Source organism: Gallus gallus, chromosome 1 (genome assembly GCF_016699485.2).
Source record: "Gallus gallus isolate bGalGal1 chromosome 1, bGalGal1.mat.broiler.GRCg7b, whole genome shotgun sequence".
Classification (NCBI taxonomy): Eukaryota; Metazoa; Chordata; class Aves; order Galliformes; family Phasianidae; genus Gallus; species Gallus gallus.
This window is the reverse complement of record NC_052532.1, coordinates 14,037,151-14,054,867: the sequence shown is the minus strand read 5'-3', so window position 1 is coordinate 14,054,867 and position 17,717 is coordinate 14,037,151. Positions and strand designations below refer to the sequence as shown.

General features: G+C 36.7%; 1 protein-coding gene across 7 annotated transcripts in view; it reads left to right on the top strand.

Annotated features, from left to right (window-relative positions):
* The window catches only part of SRPK2 (SRSF protein kinase 2), a 137,880-nt gene that overhangs the window by 99,192 nt on the left and 20,971 nt on the right, over nucleotides 1-17,717 (top strand). For all 7 annotated transcript variants that reach the window (XM_015275772.3, XM_015275773.3, XM_025153611.3 and 4 more), the window contains 8 exons: nucleotides 395-503; nucleotides 1,032-1,119; nucleotides 1,350-1,437; nucleotides 6,716-6,822; nucleotides 11,872-12,037; nucleotides 13,950-13,975; nucleotides 15,410-15,656; nucleotides 16,263-16,751. In XM_015275772.3, the coding sequence (XP_015131258.1) occupies nucleotides 395-503; nucleotides 1,032-1,119; nucleotides 1,350-1,437; nucleotides 6,716-6,822; nucleotides 11,872-12,037; nucleotides 13,950-13,975; nucleotides 15,410-15,656; nucleotides 16,263-16,751 (1,320 nt within the window). The remainder of the gene's footprint in view (nucleotides 1-394; nucleotides 504-1,031; nucleotides 1,120-1,349; nucleotides 1,438-6,715; nucleotides 6,823-11,871; nucleotides 12,038-13,949; nucleotides 13,976-15,409; nucleotides 15,657-16,262; nucleotides 16,752-17,717) is intronic.

The window sequence follows — 17,717 nt, the reverse complement described above, 5'->3', positions numbered from 1 at the left end:
CGTTTTTGCAGTCATCCAAGAATATGTTGGCTGGAGAAAATTCAAATATGATAAAGAAATAATGTAGATCTTTCCTGTACTCTCTGTGAAGTAGAAGATAAGCCTGGGGAAATATGGAACAGATGGTAATGTTTCCACAAATGAAAGCCATAAAGGAGAAGGGCCAATAAACTCTATAGTATGTACAGGGCATGAGTATTTTCCCTCCAGACCAAGTAAGGCAGAGTTGTTAACATTAATGTTTCTTTTTAGATTTCCTATATATAGTACAGGACAATTTGAAAAGGAAAAAAATATACTACAAGGAAAATTTATTCTGCGAGATTTAAATGAAAAACTGAGAGGTATTGTTTGTTTCCTGACTAATGTTTTTCTGCTTGTTTTTTCATGAAAGGTGGCTATCATCCAGTGAAAATTGGAGATCTCTTCAATGGCCGGTATCATGTTATTAGAAAGCTAGGATGGGGACACTTCTCTACGGTCTGGCTATGCTGGGATATGCAGTAAGTGAACTACTTATTTCCATGCACTTGATTTTGTTTGCAGTAACCTTTTTTTTTCTTTTCTTTGGCACGTGATAAAGTTATGTAAATGTATGCAATCTTTTTCTGCAGAAAGGTGTCTGCGTTATTATTTTGCTCTTGGTTAAGGCTACAGTTTATAAAACTTCTCAGAAATGTGTACATATTTTATTTGACAGATTAGCTTTGCTTTTTGAGATTACATGTTGTCTTGAACACGTGAGAGTAAGATAACATTTTTATTTCTGTTGCATCTTTAATGAAAAAATATAATTACTATGATACCTCTTTTAAATTCATTTGCTTCAAGGAGATAAAATATTTAATAAGCCAGACAGCTAACAGAATCTAGCTAGAAGTTGCTTTTGCATGTAGTTTCAGCTCTATAGTATTCTAGCAGACTACATTAGGTAATGAAATATTGTATTTAAAATTTCCAAACCTTCAAAATGTCTCTTTTAGCTTAAAGCACTTGTTGAAAATGTTTTTGGTTTTGTTTTTTTTTTCTAGGGGAAAAAGATTTGTTGCAATGAAAGTCGTAAAAAGTGCCCAGCATTACACAGAGACAGCCTTGGATGAAATAAAGTTACTCAAATGTGTACGTATCACTCATGCAGTACAGTGTTCAATATCAGCCATAACAGTAATAACAAATAAAAAATGTAGTGGGATGTATTGTTTAAACTTTTTTTTTTTCTGAATTGCTTATTTGTGATGTTACTGTGACTTCTAAGGCTCCCAAATATTAACTTCGGACAGAAAGCAAATGACTCAGCGTTCTCATGTGAGTTGTTTCCTGAAATGTCTGTGTTTACACTCTTGGTTTAGGTGCGTGAAAGTGACCCTAATGATCCCAACAAAGACATGGTTGTGCAACTAATCGATGACTTCAAAATTTCTGGAATGAATGGAATACGTATCCTTTTGAAAACATTGCATCTTCATTAATAGTGATCTGCAGAGATAAGTAAGCTCCTTCATTCTGGCTATTTTTAGGTAGTCTTAGTTTAAAACCGTAGTGCAGAAACATCAACCTAAGTGTACAGGGAAGGAATAGTCCAATATGTGATACACTCACTGGAGTGAAAGAGCTTAGATTTTTAAAATACAGTGCAAAATAAAAAATAATAAAAGACATAAATCCTGTCATAGCCTATTAGAACTACAAAGAGTAAGATTGTTTAGAAACAGCAGTTTTATTGAAAAGGTTTGTCATAGGTGAAGCTTACAGTATGTATGTTCTGCTCTACACTACTAAGGAGAAAGAAAGAGTTAGTGTCATGAAGAAGCTTGTTTCTATGTTCTTCTGTGAAGTGTGAGGATGTGGAAAAATTTTCATATTATGTATCTTTTTTGGTCTCATGACCTTGGTGGTTTTTGGCCAAGATTTTAAAGATTTTTGTCCTAGTGCTGTGAGAGAGGGAGAAGGAGATAGAGAAAGAGGTAGTAATATGTGACTGAGCATTGTTCTTAGGGAAAAGTTGTGGCCTATGAATATATTTTTATATTTGAACTAAAGTGAGTTATCCTTGCTAATTGTATTATGTATTTTAGCAGCTTATTATGTTACTATTCTTTCATTTACACCTACAATGGGTATTTATTTGTATGCTTGTTGTGTCTTGGAGGGCTAATAGCCATCCTCATTGTTCATACTACTCAACCAAGAGAGTTCCTCCTCTATTGAGCTTCAGATTTTGGTGATGTGCCATCAGACTTCAGAAGATTAGGTTAAGATACTCCTCACTGTCTCTGGCCCTCCAGGAGAGGAATCTAGGAGATGGCTGCCAGTGAATTTGAAAGCATCCTCCCAGGAAGGAATGTTCGGTTTTTGTTCCACCCATCTGTATGCTGACATTAGTTATGAAGCCTTAGAGTTTGTAATAAGTGAGAAGGGAGAGTATGGGCACATGTATTCTCATTTGCAGAGCAGGATCATAACTGCTTTCTCTCATTTTGTTTGGTGCCTGATTGCTTCATTGGTTATCTACCATGCTAGAAAGCTGCTTAAATGTCAGTGAAGCCAGTGTAATCTGCTTTTTTTGTAGGTTTTATCATCAAATTGCCATGAATTAAAATAAACTATACAGTTGCTTGCAGTCATTTCAACTTGTTTATAAATGATTTGTGGCCAAGGAACTTGTTAATGCAATGGGGCCAACAATCCTAAAATCTCAGTGCTGTTGGACTACAAAAAATATCTTTGAGCTGAAATGCTTCCTGAGAAGTACTGTATAAATGTCTCTATTGTCTGTGTTCACTAAAAAAATAATGTCACCAAAGCACTTCAGCTCTTAAGACAACTGTTCTGGTGAAAACTAATTGAAGTTATTTTTAGAAATCAGAGATTTTAACTTGCTGTTCTCACTGTAGAACAGTAATATGAAGAGGGGAATAAGAAAATGTATTTATACCTATGTGTAGAAATAACTTTCATTGGTTTAATGAAGTAGTTTCTTGGAAACATTCTTAAATTATTGATGAGATACACGTGTTAAAGATAAAAGCTATTTCTGAAGAAGATTATGAAGAGTAAATTTTGTTAATAATAGTGTCCTGAAAGTGTACCCGACTATAGCATTTATGTTGACAAAGTCAAAGGAGACTATTGGTGAAAAATAAGGACTCAGGTAACTTTGCATCAGCAGATTAAAATTGGACAGCTGATAGTGATTTATTCTATTTCAGTTTTAACTTCGTGCTGAAAATCCTGGCAGTTCAGAAGTTGTTTTATATGGAAGGCAAATGTTTTAATTACTGGGAGAGAAAGGTATAATAGTCACCAGTGCAAATACGATAGCAAGTATCTTCTGTTATGAGTTGTCTCGTAAGCAGTTTGTTCATTCTGAGTAGTGTGACCTATTTGATCAAAATTTGGCTCTGTTGGTTATTTGATTAAGTCTTTTTGGACTTGTAGGGAAAAAAATCCTTGATGCATGTTCTTTTGGAAGGGAGCGGGTAACTGTTTTTAACATTTTGCTGCTACTGGATTTCATTAATTAAAAAAAAAAAGGGGGCTATTTTAGTGCTGTGTTAGTGTTATTGGGATGAACAGGCTGAGAGACAGACTATTTCATGCTGTGTTGTTTCTGGCATCCCCTGGGACAATCATGAAATATCTGTTCTTTGACTGTAAATTAAAACAACGTATGCATCACAGATGTTTGACTGTTGGTTACGGAGTACCTTCAAAAGTCAAAGAAAGACAGGGGAGAGGTGCGTGAATCCTTTAGGTGGCCAACATCACAAAATGTAATAGGGACTCCAAACAGGGAAGCTTGTCAAGAACGGTGTGGCACAGGGCTGTGAATATGCAGAGCCATTGGCCTGGGCTGTGCGTCTGGAAACAATCACCCTTCTCCTAGGAGCTGTAAGACGTGTTTATATACATGTGGATTTTAACAAGTATGCTATGCTACACTAGACTGATAATTTTTTTTAGCTACTTTTACATTTTAAAAATACTACAGTGTTATATGTTTTATTCAGGAAATACGATTTCTGAATGTGGGCACTGTAATGTTTTCAGTAAGTGTAGATTATGAATTTTATTTACACTGGATGTTCATTAGAACCTTAATAAATGATTGAGCATTTTTTTAATAAGAGGTTCTGATAATCACGTAATGAAACAAGTGTCTGGAGAGACAAGTGAGAAAGTGAAGAAGGAAATGATCATGTGTTACAATAATTCTGTGATTCTGTAATTGTAATAAATTTATCTTCAAAGAATAAACAGCGCTAATTAAATGCCATAGGGCCTCAGTGCTGCTTTACACAAAAGCATCTGAGATACATCCAGAAATACATCCACTCTGTGTTGGTACCAGAGTTTTGTTGTTTGTTTTAACTAGTCTGGAAGCCTCGTCAGATTTCTAAATATTCCTGTAATACATTTGTAGATAAGTAGATAGTTGCATGCGAGATTTCAGTCAAGAAATAACAGTTTTAATTACTTAAAGCTGTAAGCTGATAAATGTTACGTTAATTCTCTCTTGTTTTCACTGTTCTGCTAAGTTTCCCTCTTTCAGACATTCCCCAGACTTTGCTTCAAAGAACATTTCATAAGGGATGTGTGTACAGTGTGGGCTTTGGGTTTCTTTTTTCTGGAGGGTTTTTTGGACATACGTATTTCAGGCAGCTTACAAGGCTGAATTCCTGCTAATGAGTGCACAACTTTCCTCACTGTTGTCTTTGTGGACAGTTAACTGGCTCACAGTTAACATTCTTCAGGTCAGGACAAAGAATCAGACAGCAGTCACATTTTAACATATCTATTGTAAACATAGAGTCTTTCCGCCATCCCATTTTCCTGCCCAGTACTGGGCCTGCTGTGGGTTTATCAGAGTCGTCATGGCAAATGCTGCAATCTTTCTGAGACAGATGTCACTCCTCCTGCAGCTCTCCCTCTCTTTGCTTGCCTCTGCCATCCCTCCTTGCATCTTCTTTCTCTGTATCCTGTCCTTCCTTGCCTCTCAGCCATTCAATTCCCAGCATCCCTTCCTAATCTGTTTAATGACAAGGCATAGCACTCTAATATGTGCAAAGAATAGCAGGAATCTGCACTGGAGTGTCTGCTGCAGCAGTGGTCTGAAGGACTGTGGGCAGGTGTCCTAAATTTCATTTCTTAATGCTGCAGTGTCTTGCCTTTCTGGAATAAGTGCTGCTGTTTTCCTGTAACTTTGCAACTTCATTGTCTGGGCTAAACTGATAAGCCCTGTAGAGCTAATGTGCTGTGTTCCTCCTCTCTGATGACCATGTGCTGTACTAGTTAGTTCTGTTCATTGGATGGTTGTATAGTAAAGTAAACAAGGCTGTTTCTTCTTCTGAATTGAACGGAGTTTTATAATATTTTAAGTAGACTGTTCATGGTCTCTCCTAATATGGGAGTTGAGGAACATCAACTAAGCTGAGCAGGTAGCAGCAATCAGAACAGTACAATTATTCTCAAAGTGCTTTGACCAGTCTTGAGACGTCTTATCTTTCAGTCTAATTCCAGTTTAAGGATGTAGATTATAAAACTTACATAGCTTTATTCATATGGGTAGGTGCTTGAGAAGAATGTAAATGGTAGACCAGTAGACAAGGTATGCATCATTTTTACTCAAGACAGTGACACTAAGATCATCATCAAGATACTAGGTATTAAAACTTCAATAAGTCAGGTAAGATTTCTCCCCTAACACTGTTTCCCTGTGAATGGTCTCTGAGATAGAGAGGATCTGATTTCCATCCACTGAGATTTTCCTGAAGTAACCATCAATTCATTCATTTTCTGTCGTTTGAATTACATTATTCTGTGCAAAGTTATAGTATTGTGTAGTTAAGATTTTAACATTCTTTTTGGTTGCCAGCAATGTTAAGATTATTCTCAGAGCATACATACCTGAAGATTAAGTTGGTGTAGTATATAATTTCTTGCTATTTACTATTACTTGGAATATTAGAATATTTTCTCAATAAGAAAATAGTCTACTCAGATATATGAAACAGAATTTCTAACTCAGGATGTCTCTGAACCATAAGTCACTGGAAGTATCTACATCTTGCTCTCTTCCAATATACTTCACTGGTTATCTGCTATTGGAAAGATCCCGAGTCAAATTGAACTTTCTGGCACTGTTGTTTTTGCATATTGCTTTTTCTTCTGCTCCTGAGTTCTTTGGTGATTGCCATTATTCTTTGCAGTTAAAACTGTATGAAGAGATCCATTCTCTTTCTACTTCAGTCTTTATTTTCAAGTGTTTCTCAATTGAGCCTAATCAGAAAGATGTTTAGAGTAGTTCTTTTTCTAAGACACTATAGCTGTAGTCTGCTGTTGTTAAAACCTTCTATCTTTTATAATTTATTAGAAATTAGAGATAATAGGACAAATCAGTACTTTGAACTATTTCAAAGAAAACAAAAATCAATTACTTATTTGCTATTTAATTACTCACCCTAAAACTGTTTTTACCTTTAGAAATAAAGGACAAGAATTGCACCAGTAAAATGTTTTATTTTAATTTGTTCTGTTTGGGCATGGTTTTTTTTTTCCTGTTTATATATTATTGAAATGTAGTAACTGTGTTTTGATCAGTTAAGGGGGAACTGTGATTACCCGATGATGATTGCTTTAGCCAACAAGCGAGCGAACGTTTGTGGTTCATCTTATTAACAAGCTTGTTTGGAAATTGTCCTTAATTAAGTCCCAGATGTTTGTATGGTCTTTGAAGTACTTGGACACCATCTCCTAAAATGGATAATCAAGTCCAATTATCAAGGCCTTCCCATCCGTTGTGTAAAAAGTATAATTCGACAGGTAAGATTTGCTAATGTTTTAATTAGCTTTTTCCACCATTGTTAACATTTTGAAGGTTGGAATGGTGACATTTCAGCTTAATTCTTACTAATTATTATCTAAGATAAGATAATTTTATTGGTAACCCCAGGGATCTGGGGGGTTTGTAGGAACCTCTTCTCAGGTAGCCTGCATTTCTGCATACTGTATTGTTGTTATCAAGATATCCCACTGATAAGGGAGTTTTCAGTACTGTTTTGGTGAATAAAAAGCTGAAACAATGGGTCTTATCCATAGATGATTTGTATTCAATTCCATGCTTCTTAATAAGCTTATCTGTCTCTGAAAAAAAAAACTGATTCAAAAGGAAAAAAAAAAACCTGTTATTTGAAAATTGCTATTTACCTATTTTTAAGTGCTTGTAGAGTCAGATACACAACCAAATGAAACCAGGACAACTTACAGGGAAATGTTCTCTCAGAATATGTTCTCCTGCCTGTATTGTGGAAACCAAATTGCTGAGAGGTCATCTTAAAGAGAAGTATTGTCTCAACATGGAAAAATCATGTATATCTCTGTGATTTTGTGTACACTATTAATCCATGCGCAGTTAATACTTAACCAATACATAAATATTTTCAGATTGCCATTTGAGTAACTTGTATTGTCTTTCAGCAACATTACCTCTGTTGTATTAATAACCTGTCTATTGAAGTAGGTATTTTCTTGGAAATCTTTATTGTATGTCATCTGATGAATCTCAGCCTATGGGCTTTTTAATCGGATTTAACTGAATACTCTGATGCAGCTGTAAGTAAGTAGTTGAAATTGTAGGTCCACTAATTTCTATACAGCCAGGTGGCTCACATACCCAAAATAAGAAGCTGTACTAATGCAGTGCTGCAGCTCAACAAAGCGGTCTGCTGTGGAACAGGAATGTGTCTATTTGTATTAGTATGTGTCTATAAATATCCACGGTTTCCCGTAAGCATTGTCATTTTTTTTTTTGTTTGGAATGTTTTCACTTTGGTTGCACCATTGTCCTGGAGGTTGGCCAAGGTATGGGGATTTACAGTGTACTTTCTTTATACACTGGCTTTAGCAACAAACAAGTTTTTGGAGCTCCCTGCTATGATTTACATACATTACAATGGCTGTTTGCAGATACAGAGCGTAAACCAGACCACTGAATGGATCTGAGCTAAAAACAATCTCTTTTTGGAAGGAATCTGGGAACTTCTGAACACAGCTTCACAGTGGCTTTGCCTGTAACCTTGCAAAGGAGAACTTTGAAGTGGGGTCTTCAGGGATGGTAACAAAAACCAAACAGAAGTGGGGTTAGCAAGGAGCTGCCTTAAGAATGGGATTATATGGGAAGCTCTCCATTTTTCTTCAGAGAGTCAGGCTGGGGATCTGTCTTGAGTGGCTTTATACAAATGCATACTGCATGGGAAACAATGAGCTGGAACTAAAAATCCATCACAGTTGCAGTTATGACTTCATTGAGAGCACAGAGGGTTGGTGAGATACCTCAGATGCCTGGAGTGCAGCAATAAGCAGGTAAAGAGAACTTCAGAAGGGATGGACGGGGAAGACAGATGGACAGGTTGAGCTCCATGCAAAGGAGCAGCCTAAGTGCTTGAATCTTTGCTGTGGAATGGGTCAGAGTCAGTGGGGAGACCACTAAGTAAGGGTGGCATATGCTATGGGCTGCCAATTTCAGAAGATAAGCAGCACCTTCTTTAAACAGCTGGAATAAGCTTATCATGTCAAGCCCTGGTTCTCAGGGGGGACTTTTAACCACATTGATATCTGCTGTGGTGGAGATTTCTAGAGAGTGGTGCGGACAGTTTCTTGGCATGGGATGAGCCATGTCTTAGCAAGGGGAGTGGTTGGAGATGCACCCTGCTGTACTTGCTGTACTTGGTATTACCAAGAGATATGGCAAAAGGCAATTCACATGAGTTGCAAAAAGAGAAATTCTCATTATATATTAGGAAGAAATTCTTTGCAGTGAGAGTGATCAGGCACTGGAATAAGTTGTCTTCAGCATTATGCAGCCTGAATCTTGGGACACAGTCGGAAGTGAGCAGGATCTGATCTGAAGTTAGATCCAGCTTTGAAGCAGCTGTTACTTAGGCATGACGGAGAGGTTTTGAATAACATGTTCTTCTTCCAGATGCAATCAGAAAACTGGTGCCATGTGGGTTCTGAAAACTTATTTATGAAACTTGAATACGAAACAGTTCAGTTATTGCAGTGGTGCTCAGCAATTTGTTGTTTCAAAAAAGTATTTTGTTTCAAAAAAGTATTATAGCTGAATGCCATAATGAAAAAGAATTTTTTTATATATTATATAAGATAGGGAATTTTTTTCCCCACTTTTGTAGTATTTTTGAGCATTGGAGCGAAATTAAGGTTTAGTTGAAAATGCAACTGAGAGCTGAGTTTCTTAATAAGACTCTCATACTCATTTCAATTTTAAGCAGTACTTCTTCCCTTGGGGGAGAGTTATATGAAATGTCATGCAAGAGATGCCTCTGTAGAATTGAAAAAGGGCTGGTTGCCACAGTTTCTTTTGTGTGAGAACGAAGGTGGAAGTTAGAAGTGTGCATTTACTTAATTCTAGAATCCTTATTTTGAGTTCTAAAATATATAGCATCGGTCTATTTTAAAGGAATCCTGTTCTGAAACTGCATTTATTAAAACCAGTATTGTGTATCGGAGCAATGAAAATTTTCACTTTTGCTTTTCACCTACAGTACAGCAAGTAGTCTGTTTAATGTGTCAGTACGATGCAGCTCCCTGAATGCAAAAGGAAGAAAAGAAAAGGGATTCTTAATTAGATACTGCGAACGACGGTGGCATTTCTTGATGTGAAACTAACTATTTGACTTCTACAAGGAAGAAAATACAGTTTTGTAATTTACGTTTGCAAGAACAGGACCTGTTCTGATTTTTCAGACTTGCACTACGTTGTGCATGTAATTTTTTTTTCCAGTAGAGAAACAAATGAAAAGAAGAATTATATTCCCCATTGTCCATCATCTTAGACTATGATGCAAAAAAAAGTACATGCAGCATGCATTTTATTACTGGCATGGTGGTATAGTATGCTTGCAGTTTTTAGGATAAAGCAGTCTGATCTACATTTTAGGATTGCTAAGAGCATTCTTTCTCATTATAAAATCCTAGCAGTAAGGTCCTTATGGTAAGTCATAGAATCATAGAAGGACCTGGGCTGAAAAGGACCTCAAAGATCATCTAGTTTCAATCCCCCTGCCACGGGCAGGGCCACCAACCTCTAGACCAGGCTGCCCAGAGCCCAGTCATGGGACTGTTGGTGATTTTAGATAAAATAAATCTATTTTCTGTTTTTCTAAAAAATAATACTCAGCCAAAATGAAAGAGAAAGCTGTCCCACTAAAACTGTTATTTGAACAGGGGAAAGGCCATCTTCCTAAAGTGGGTAACAGCAAATGTAGTTTCTTATTAATGCCATTTCTGCATATCACAGTGGAACAGATACTTTTTCTTCTGAATGTTTTTGCCTTTCTGTGTGCTCCAGAATTTTTTATCCTGGCCTCGATTTACACGTATTTGATGTTAATGTCATCTATAGTGGTGGAAGAAAGAGGTTATTGAGATCAATCTTTGTGTTGCTTTTGCTAAGGTTGTCTTTTCTAGATTTTCCAGCCACTAAATAGTAGCCAATCTTCCTTTAACATTTCTCAATTTGTGATACACTGTATGTTATTTTGATTGACTTGGCACGTACTCAAGCATATGTTGGATTTGTAAGAAAAATCCAGATTATTAAGAACACAGCAGTTTTTAGATGCACCATTCACACTGATTTTGAGCTTTAATCGAGTGAACACGCAGCTTTTACGTGCTCATGATAGAAAGCTTTTCAGAAGGTTGCTGTTTGAGGCTAGCTCCAGAACAGGGGAAGGCAAAGCAAAGCACTTGAGATGTTTCTAGGGTGCATTAGCCTGAGTGTAAACATCAAACACATGCAACTGCTATTCTCTTATCTGAGCTCCCAGGCATGCGGGATGAACATGCCAGTCTGGTACTAGCTCAGTACTGGGTGGTGGGCTGATGTCTCTGTGTTCTGTTACTACTATTTGGAACCAACATGCTTTGTTTTCAAGGCTACCCATTGCTGGTTATGTCTTCAGGGATCCTCGGAGCACAGAAGTTAGCTGTGTACTAGTTTACTTATAAAATACCTAGAATGGCACAGTGTTCCTGTAGGTGAAGCTCAGGAGTCTGGAGGTCTATTCTATAAAAATTGAAAGAAGTCTTTTAATTGGGGTCACCTCGGTTTCTTTTTCTTTTTCTTGCTAATATATTTTTTACAGTGTTTATGAAACTTACGTTAGCAATAGTTTGATTTTTACACCCTTTCATTATCCTGTACTAATTAATTGGGGCAGTTGACATTCCAGTTTATACCTGAGTCTGACCGGACGTACTTCTGAAACCACACCAGCTGTTGTGTTTCTGTGCTAGTCAGAATCAGAGAAAGCTTTGTCATTATGTTTTTATTTTAGTCCCAGAAGACATTTTCAAGAATTTGGATATGCAAGTTTCATATGGTCTTGCAGAATTCAGTCTGCAAAGAATATGAAGGACTAGAGGAAAAACACAAGTAACAAATACAGGTAGACTGTTCCTTATGTGACGTCTTGGTCACGTTAAAAGCTGAATTACTGTTGCAATTGTAAGGAAAATTTAAGTTAGCATTTCATCCACTGCTTCCCTTCTTGCCTTCTTTTCCGAAGGAAGATCTGTCGAGTTTTTTCACACGTGTGCAGATCAGCTGAAGAATGGTTGGGAAGTGGAAGTCTGAGATCAGGTTGCTGTCACCAAAACAGTTCAGCCTGCCAGTGTCTAACTTGTCAATGTCTCTAGAACTGGGTTTATGAGCTAAGTACATTAGGCCACGTATGGACGTTAGGCAATAGGTCGAACTTCTTTTTCTATACTACTAATAAACACATTTAGCTTGCTCTGGCTAACAGAAAACAAAAATAAATTTCAAAAAATTCCTTTTTCAATTAGGTTCTTCAAGGTCTAGATTATCTACACAGCAAGTGCAAGATCATTCATACGGATATTAAGCCAGAAAACATTCTGATGTGTGTGGACGATGCCTACGTTCGTAGAATGGCTGCTGAAGCTACTGAATGGCAGAAAGCTGGAGCTCCTCCTCCTTCTGGCTCAGCAGGTATGATAGTATGTTTAAATGCAATGTAGTAAATTTGTATCTGTAAATTAATGCTAACAATGTTTTATTTAATGCATATTAACATTTTAAGTAATCACATGTAAAAAAAAGTATGTCCACTGAACTCTTATTGATACTCTGGAGACCTAAAAAGGAATGTTGCCTTCCCAGTTTTTCATGTTCAGGTTTTTGGAGTCCCTGATTTATTGGAACACAGTCCCACCCTGCAAGCTGTAATTATTTGCATCTTTAATACTGGCAGTAATTAATAGTCATATGTAACTTTTGTGTCTAATTCCATTACAGTATCATCAGTGTTCTTTTGAAATTATCTGTCTCCTCACCAGCTGTAACTTATTCTCAAGATGTAGTGACAAGTCTTGCAGTCCATAGCTTTCCATTCTTGAAAACAGCATTTATTGTACTTGACTGCATACACAATAAGCCCTTCCCAGCACAGAACGTGAAACATTTTGTTACGCTTGCCAAGATCTTAGATGGGTACTGCACGTTATATGTTTAGCTAGGAGGAACCAAAGTGAAGGAGCTCACAGCTATCAGTGAAGACAAGCCAGAAGGAAATATGGCTTTTTGAGAGACTTTTTGTGCATGGTTACTATTTTATTTTGTAATCCAACATATCAGCTACAAGCAGTGGAGAAACAAAGCATTTAAAGCTTTTGTAATGTTATCAGAAAGATATAGTACAAATGCCTGCTATATCAGGAGCAATCATTGTGGCCTAAATCATAAATATTTCCATGGTGGGATGTTATTTTCAGACTCTTTGCATTTCCTAAAGCTCTTTCTTTTCAACATCATTTTTTGAACTCAGTCTATGAATATGAGTGTTTTGTTTTTGTTTTTTTTGTTGAGCTAACAGTGATCATGCTGTTTTACAATATTATTTATGTTGACATGCAGAATCTTATAAATGGTTAGTATATTGTGTTGAATTTTACATAATGGGTAATCACATAGCTAAAGGCTGTATGTTGCCTGTGTGGGAAGCAGATTTGACATCGCTTCCTGACATTAAAATAAGTGTTGTGTTAAGGAATGCATTGATGGAATTCTTATCACACTTTGTTCTTGGCAATTTGTAATTAAATATATGGCATTCCACACAGGAACTGAAGATGTGTTTTTGTTACAGCATTTTAAGAATAGGTTCTGCATAATTGCATTTTTTAGAGGCGATGATACTCAGATTTAAGAACCCTTGAGAAAGCAGTGCCCTTTCAGGGGCACAAATGCAGTTTTCCTCACCTGTGGTGGTGATGATGGTGTTTCTATGTGTGGCATTTTTTTTGTTGCTGTTGTCATTGTTCTATGCATTTTCACAGCGACTCTTGTAATTGCAGCAAGCCAATCATTGATGGTATCTGTCTGGGACATGTGTAGGAAGGGGTGCATGCTGGAGACACTTTTCCTGTGGTGTAGTGCTTTTTGCCATAGGCACTTCATGTCTGCAGTCTTATAAGACTATTCTGCTTCAGAAGGAAGGAAGTGTGAATATTTGACTTTTCTGTTCAGTCCAACACAACAGTCATCTGTGTTGATGCTGCCTGAACTATTTAAAATCGGTCTGCGTCTGATCAGTCAGCTGACTGCATCATTTCATCTATGACATCTCTGAAGTCAGCTAATGGTTTCTGTCTACTCACGACTGTTTTGGGGTTCCCTATCTGACTTTGATCAACTCTCCACTAGCCACAGCAGAGAGAACAGAAATTAATGATAAATCCTTCTAATTCCAGACTGTCTACTGGACACATTGTATGATTTCAGGCAGGAGGCATTTGTAAAGAGTTAAAATGCTGGCTAAAAATAAGATTTTAAATCACTGCTTTATAATTTGTAGAGTTATTCTTGTAAAAATGTATATTGAAAACTTTCTTTTTCTTTGCAGTGAGTACAGCTCCACAGCAAAAGCCTGTAAGTATTGTTACATAATTCAGATCAACTCTCTTACTTTCTGTGTTTCTGGAGGTATTAGTAATTATTAGACTGTTAGTAGTATTTACACTTTTTTAAAGCTTCCTTTGAATGACACTTCTATGTTTCGGAGAACATTTTTCTTTTAATGTCTTTGGCCTGACCAGTTTTAAACACAGTATTTCTCTGATGGAAATTATCATAGAAATACTATAGCTATATCAAAGAAAGTTAAGCATTGCCATTGTAATCTCTCATGGAATAATCCATCCAGTTTATATCCTGATGGGAATGCATGCATGCGCCAAATATCATGCATTGCAGATAGCTGCAGAAGTTCAATGCCTTAATCAGCAAGATCAGAAAAGATAGCTTTTTTTCATGAGGTCTTAAATATCTTTTTGCTATGTGCTAGTAGCAAAGAGCCTCTGATAGCAGAGCTGTTTAGTAGTTGAATCTACTAAGGCTGAACCCTTTCTGCATTCAGAATCTGTATATAGTTTAAGTAAGCATACAGCATGTATGGAAGTTACTGGTTTTGGCTGTCATGTAGCTTGTTTTGAAGATGATGGAATGTAGGGACAAACCTTTGAGAAAAGAATATTTCTCATTGTTCATAGCACTTCATTTTTGAATTGTATGAGGATATCTTATTGCGGTATATGAACAATGAATGAAAATTGGATTACGCTAATTTACTTACTAGTAAAATTAGAAGTCAGAATTCAATTAAAATATAATAAATTGTTTAAGTCTTAGCAAGAATCTGGTCGGGTTTTTTTTTTCCCTTGTTGTTATACCTGGATTTTTCAATCCTTATGTTATGTAAAATGCAAAACGTTTAATGATCACCATCTGTTCTTTGTGATTCATATGTTTTGGACCAGAAATAATAAAACTGCTTTCTTTTCACAGGGAAATAACTGAACAGCAAAGGACTTACTTCAAATTCTTTAGTATTTTCAGTCTTTTTGAATTTCTTGTATAATTTTTCTCGGCATATTTTTGATGAGCATTACCTGCATCGTACAGAGAGAGAAATGGTGTATGTAGTTTATACATAGATAAATAGGTATGATAGCAGAACATCTTCCACATACAATAGTATCATCTGCTGATCTAGATTAAAATTATTGTTCTAGTTTAGGTTACAGGAATTTTGGAGTGCCATCTCAGTTGTATTTTGTTCTTGGGTCTAATACACAGCAATACAAAAGCATATACAACCATCTAAGATTTTTTACTTTTATTTGATACACATAACCCTAGGTTGTACTTCATTTGAAGTAAAATAGAATCAACAGTCTATTTACTATATTAATTACTACCCAGTACTTTCAAATAAAAAGGAGCCATACTGCATGTTTTTGGTGTAAGATGCCTTGAGGAGAATTGTTCAGGGTTTTGTTTGGTTTGTTTCTATTACTATTTCAGGTTGGGAAAATATCCAAAAACAAAAAGAAAAAACTGAAGAAAAAACAGAAGAGGCAAGCAGAGCTGTTAGAAAAACGCCTGCAGGAAATAGAAGAACTAGAGCGAGAAGCTGAAAGGAAAAAAATAGAAGAAAATGTAACCTCAGCTGTACCATCAAATGAACAAGAAGATGAGTACCACCCAGAGGTGAAACTAAAAACAGCTGATCTCGAGGAGGTCGTAGATGAAGAACCTGGAAATGATGATGGTTAGTGTCATCTGCATTTATTGACCTTGAATCTACTGTTTCAGAAGGGAAAGTAATCGCAGCTTATTCACAAAAACATTTTATGTTAAAATTCTTTCTTAACTTCGGTGGTTTGGAGCATAGTTGTTAAGGTCCAACTCCTTTCTTGTTTCTATTGCTTTCTTATAAACTATTTCAGTTTTGATAGAAATTTTATACTTTTGTGTTTGGGTTTTTTTTTTTTTTTGTTCTACTCAAACTATAAATATTCCAGCCTCTATGGTGAATCCCTGTTTGACGTTGATTGAGTTAGTAGGGCTTGCTTTCAAACCTGTTTATAGATTTTATGCATAACATTCTTATCTTGTATTGTTTCCTCTACTATTACACTATCCTGAACCGCTCTCCATTGCTTTCCCCCAACCCCCTGTCCCCCCCAACCCTGTTAGTTACCTTTCTTGCCCTTAACTTAGATTTTAAAGTCTCTGCATGTTCTGGTGATACTCAGTGTTTCCTTGTGTGCTGTGTTGGAAGTCAGGTACTTACTGAAGAGTTATTTTGTGAATGTTTTCTTTAAGATGGTATGTTGATGTATGATCTAATATGTTGCTCATGAAAATTTTTCAGGTGAAGCAGAAGATCAGGATGAAAAAGAAGACACAGAGAAAGAAAACACTGAAAAAGATGATGATGTTGAGCAGGAACTTGTCAGCAATGACCCTACAGACCCTAAGTGGATAGAATCTCCTAAAACAAATGGCCATATTGTGAATGGCCCATTTCTATTGGAACAACAGATTGAAGATGAAGATGACGAAGAGGAAGAATGTCCAAATCCAGAGGAATATAATCTTGATGAGCCAAATGCAAAAAGTGATTACTCTTATAGCAGCTCTTATGAACAGTTTAATGGTGAATTGCCAAATGGACGTCATAAAATTCCTGAGTCACAGTTCTCTGAATTTTCAGCGTCAGTGTTCTCTGGGGCTCTAGAGTCTGTAGCTTGTGGTTCTGCTGTTTCTGAAGGATCAACTGTAACAGAAAGAGAGGAGAGCAGCCCATCTCATGACAGGAGCAGAACGGTTTCAGCTTCAAGCACTGGGGATTTGCCAAAAAGTAAGTATTACTCGTGTTGGTATGTGCCATCCATACCTGAAGTCTCTCAGAGTTGTAGGTGATGTCTTATTGTGGAATGATTGCTGGAATTAAACCTTATTATATGTTCTATCTTTGTTCATTGACGTTTGCATGCAAATGGCATGGTTTTTTTCACTTGAAAATTCAGTACCAAGTCTATGGAGTAAGCTGTCACATACTTTCTTCGGTAGCATGAAAGCATCTTTCAGTAATAGAGGAGGACTCTATTGCACCATTTCTTTTACTATGATTGAGCAGTAGAACTAGAACTCTGTGATGTTACCTTTTCTTCACTTTCAGCTGAAGTTTTAAATATTTTCACTTTCTGAGTTAGTGCCAAACCTGCTTATGTTCTGGCCTACTCCCTGCTTGACTCTGAAGGGTGCCCACTAAAAGATGGTGCCCACGTGCCAGCCTCTGAAAACTGCTCCTGTGCAGTGTGTGGATGGCTCCCAAATCCTTGCTTTCCTAGGCGCTGCCCAGACTTGGGCATAAAGTGGGATATGAGGTCAGACTAGTCATAGCTAGGACTGGTTCACAGCTGCAACCCACTACTGAGAGCCATTTTTTTCATTGCTCACTGATTTAATCTTCTTGGCTTTGCCTGCAGTGGACATCTTACTCGTTGAATATTACATAATCTGAGTGCAAAATCTCAGTCATGATTATTTAAAATTTACTGTTTCATCTTTGAAGAATGGAAAAAACCGCAAAGCTGATGTCTAGAAATGGAGACTTTTCAGTTATTTTGGTGCCAGTACGTTCCGGTTAACTTTGACCTCCTATAACCAAGTTTCAAGGAAAAGCAAATGTGTTCGTTTTTAATGACTTCATAAAATGTAAGATAAAGAACTGTTTGAATTGATGCGAGTCTTTTGCCTAGCACCATGGGCATTGATTATATTAAAAAAAAAGAGAAGACTAAATGAGTAGAATAGAAAGACA